This window comes from Benincasa hispida, chromosome 1, assembly GCF_009727055.1.
Source record: "Benincasa hispida cultivar B227 chromosome 1, ASM972705v1, whole genome shotgun sequence".
Lineage (NCBI taxonomy): Eukaryota > Viridiplantae > Streptophyta > Magnoliopsida > Cucurbitales > Cucurbitaceae > Benincasa > Benincasa hispida.
In genome coordinates, this window is record NC_052349.1 from 52,948,329 (window position 1) to 52,951,530 (window position 3,202).

The 3,202-nt window shown below is 29.6% G+C and overlaps 1 protein-coding gene across 1 annotated transcript; it reads right to left on the bottom strand.

The window, feature by feature from the left end:
• Positions 1 to 2,415: 2,415 nt before the first annotated feature.
• LOC120077902 (protein GLUTAMINE DUMPER 2-like) lies at positions 2,416 to 2,772 on the bottom strand. The gene has a single exon (XM_039032006.1). The coding sequence runs from the start codon at positions 2,770 to 2,772 to the stop codon at positions 2,416 to 2,418; it is 357 nt and encodes a 118-aa protein (XP_038887934.1).
• Between the last annotated feature and the right edge of the window lie 430 nt (positions 2,773 to 3,202).

Sequence of the window (3,202 nt, forward strand, 5' to 3'; positions counted from 1 at the left end):
TGTTTTACCTTCATTTATTATCTTTTGTTTGTGCTTTAATCTCAGGCTATAAGGTCCTTCTTTCTTTTTAACAATATATTATCTTGAAGAAAAAAAAACACCCTTATTTCAAGTGTAAAATATGTCCTAATCAAGACAATGAACTTTACAAGTTGATGAGGTTTCTAATTAAATGTCTAAAATGACTGTCTTAAGAATATATAATGATATTTTCATAAAATAGGCCAATGTCAACATTTCCATCTCGACACTGATATTTTAATCCCTAAATATACTCAATAGAGATGATTAAGTGTCGTTTTCATTAGTTCAAGTTTTACCTGTATTAACTTTTAATTCAATTAGTAGACTACGAATATTTAAACATCTAATCTCAAGAAAAATAGTACACGTTAATTATTAAATTGTTCTAACATTCATCTTTACATCTTAATCTTAAAGAATATTCTGGATAGATATGTATAATAAAAGATGTACACACCATTACAAGTAGAAATGTAACATTGACTTTAGAGTCATCCCTTGATGGTGTTAAGGTTGAAAACCACAAGGAATATTCCAAAGAACATGACCAAAATTAACATGAAATTCAATTAAAGTAAAAATTGAGTTGAAAAAAGAAAAGACATACATAAAATAGAAGATTGATAGATCACAAAAACAAAAGAAACACAAATGTGTACCATCCAAATTCCTTTAGTGGCATAAACCAAGAGGGATGACCCTCTTCCCAATACCCATTTAATTTCTATTCTATCATCATTAATATTCAACTCTTTTGCATTTCCAAGCCGCCGCATCCACTACCAATATATTTTTTTTATTCTAATAATTTCATTTTCAAGCAACTTCTCCTTTCCTTTTCTAAACTCTAATTATTATGTTAACCATCAAATTAAACTTGAAAGTAGTAAAGATAAATTGGTTAAAAAAAATTCACATCTACCAACCCACTAAGCATCCTTGATTTGGACTTTGTGATAAAATATATTTGAGTTGTTGTAATGGTAAGAGATTAACAAGAAATTTAGAAGTTTTTTTTTTTTTTATATCATTTTCAAATATAGAAAAATATTACAGTCTATCTGCGATAAATCGCGATAGACTACTATATGTAACTATCACAGATAGACACAGATAGTAGTAGTCTATCATGATCTATCATAGTCTAACGCAAATAGACTGTGATATTTTGCTATTAGTTGTAAATATTTTCAATAATTTTGTCATTTAAAATAATGTTACTTCTTTTTATATAAGTTAATAATATTTTCATTAACATGCATGGAATGGTTTTTTCATAGTTTTTTTTAAAAAAAAAAAAAAAAGTGAGATCAAGCTTATTTTAGAATTTATAAGTTTGAATTAATCTTGATATGTGAATCTATTGTTTAAAGTTAAATTTTTCAAAGCCCTAATATGCATAGAGGAAAATAATTCAAATTCAAGAGAAACCGTGTATTGGTGTACAAACACTTATCAAACTTTTTCCAAAAATGTTAAGAAAGATATCATTAAATTTTCTTTGCTTGCACTCATTATGAATTACCAAATATAGTTTGGGCAAAGGTAGATGTTGCCAATTTCTCGTAATTATTAAGCGATCAAAAAATAACTAAAAATGATAATTTAATTCATATATATCAATTAATCCAATGCTAACTCATTGTTAGAAGCTAGAGCCTTCTATTTATTTGGTATAGAGATTTTAATGAAACGGAAAAAATGGGCATTTAAAACCATCAGGATATTCATAAACAAACATAACACCTTTTAACTTGAAAGTAATCAAACCACTAAACAAAGAAGCTGAAATGTAAAACATAAGAACATCCTACCATAACAGTTAATTTCGAGATAACATTTCATTTTTTATTTTTTATTTTTGAAAATTAAATTTATTTTCTCTTCATTTCTTACTATGATTTGCTTCGATAAAAATAAGTTTTTAAAAACTACGATTCTATTTGGTAACTATTTCGTTTTTTGTTTTTGTTTTTTAGATAACAAAGTAAAAAATTTAGAAGTAGAAATAGTCATATCTTTAATTTTCAAAAACAAAAACAAAAATATTAAATGGTTACTAAACGGTGTAATTTTTTTATTTTCAAAATTTAGCATTTTTTTAAAAAAAATGTAAGTAACAATGAAAATGAAGAAATAGTTACTAAATAGTTTCTTAGCAATTTTTCATTTTTTTTCCGAACAGCAATTGAGATATTTATACTTCGGAAAAGAGTTCAAAATTTTATATTTTCCGACTATATTCGTCAAAAGAAAAGGAAAGGGAAGAAAAGAAAAAAAACATCAAATTCACGCTCATTTCATTGATTTACATATTCGGGACAAAATTGATAACAAATTTCAAAAGGAGAAAAAAAATCATAATTCATTACGCATGTAATTAACGGAGATTCAAGGGGAGTGATTTTGATTGCCATCTTGTTGATTTGCCGAGCACCTGCAAGGAGGTAGGGCGGCAGCGGCGGTTGCAGGCAAAGCCAAGAACGTAGGCATGTTGTCCCCGGCCATGATGACCAAAACCTTCGGCTCCATTACAAGATCCACGGCGGCAGACGCGGCGGCTTGTGGGTCCTTCTCGCCGCCGGTAAATCGTTTTCGAAAGGAGCATGCGAGGATGATGAGAGCTGCGGCGATGAGAAGCAGGGCGAGAGAAAGGCCGCCGAAGAGGTAAGGAATTGGCGACTTCCAAAGGTGGAGCTTCACGGCGGCAGTCGGTGGTGGTGCAGTTGCGGCGGCTAGTCGCCTCATCTTTTTGTATTATTATATTATATTTGTTTTTAGGGGTTTTGTGTTAAGGGTGTGAAAAAATTCGCCAAATGGAATGTGTGATTTATAGGTGAAGTTTTGTGAAGTGTTTTCTGACTTTCAAGGTTTTGTGAGATTACCAAAATGCCCTTATTGGGTGGAAGGGAAGATTCTTTTTATGTTCTTGTTGATGTCTTTGGGTACTTTTCTTTATTGTGGTTTCATTAGGAAAAAACAGTTTTCGGCATTTTTTAATTCTCAAATTGGCATAATCTCATTTAATGAGAGTTCTTCTCGAAAGTGGAGTAAAAAAAATATTTAAGTACATCTTGGATAGCATCTATCTTTATACATCCCATCAAATTATTCAATCATTACTTGTCATTTGATAAATTTTACTTTTTAGAATATTTTAATATTTTTTTAATGAGCG

Bases quoted from the DNA above. Each gene is read 5' to 3' on its own strand.
- LOC120077902 (XM_039032006.1), bottom strand. From the start codon at position 2,772: ATGAGGCGACTAGCCGCCGCAACTGCACCACCACCGACTGCCGCCGTG.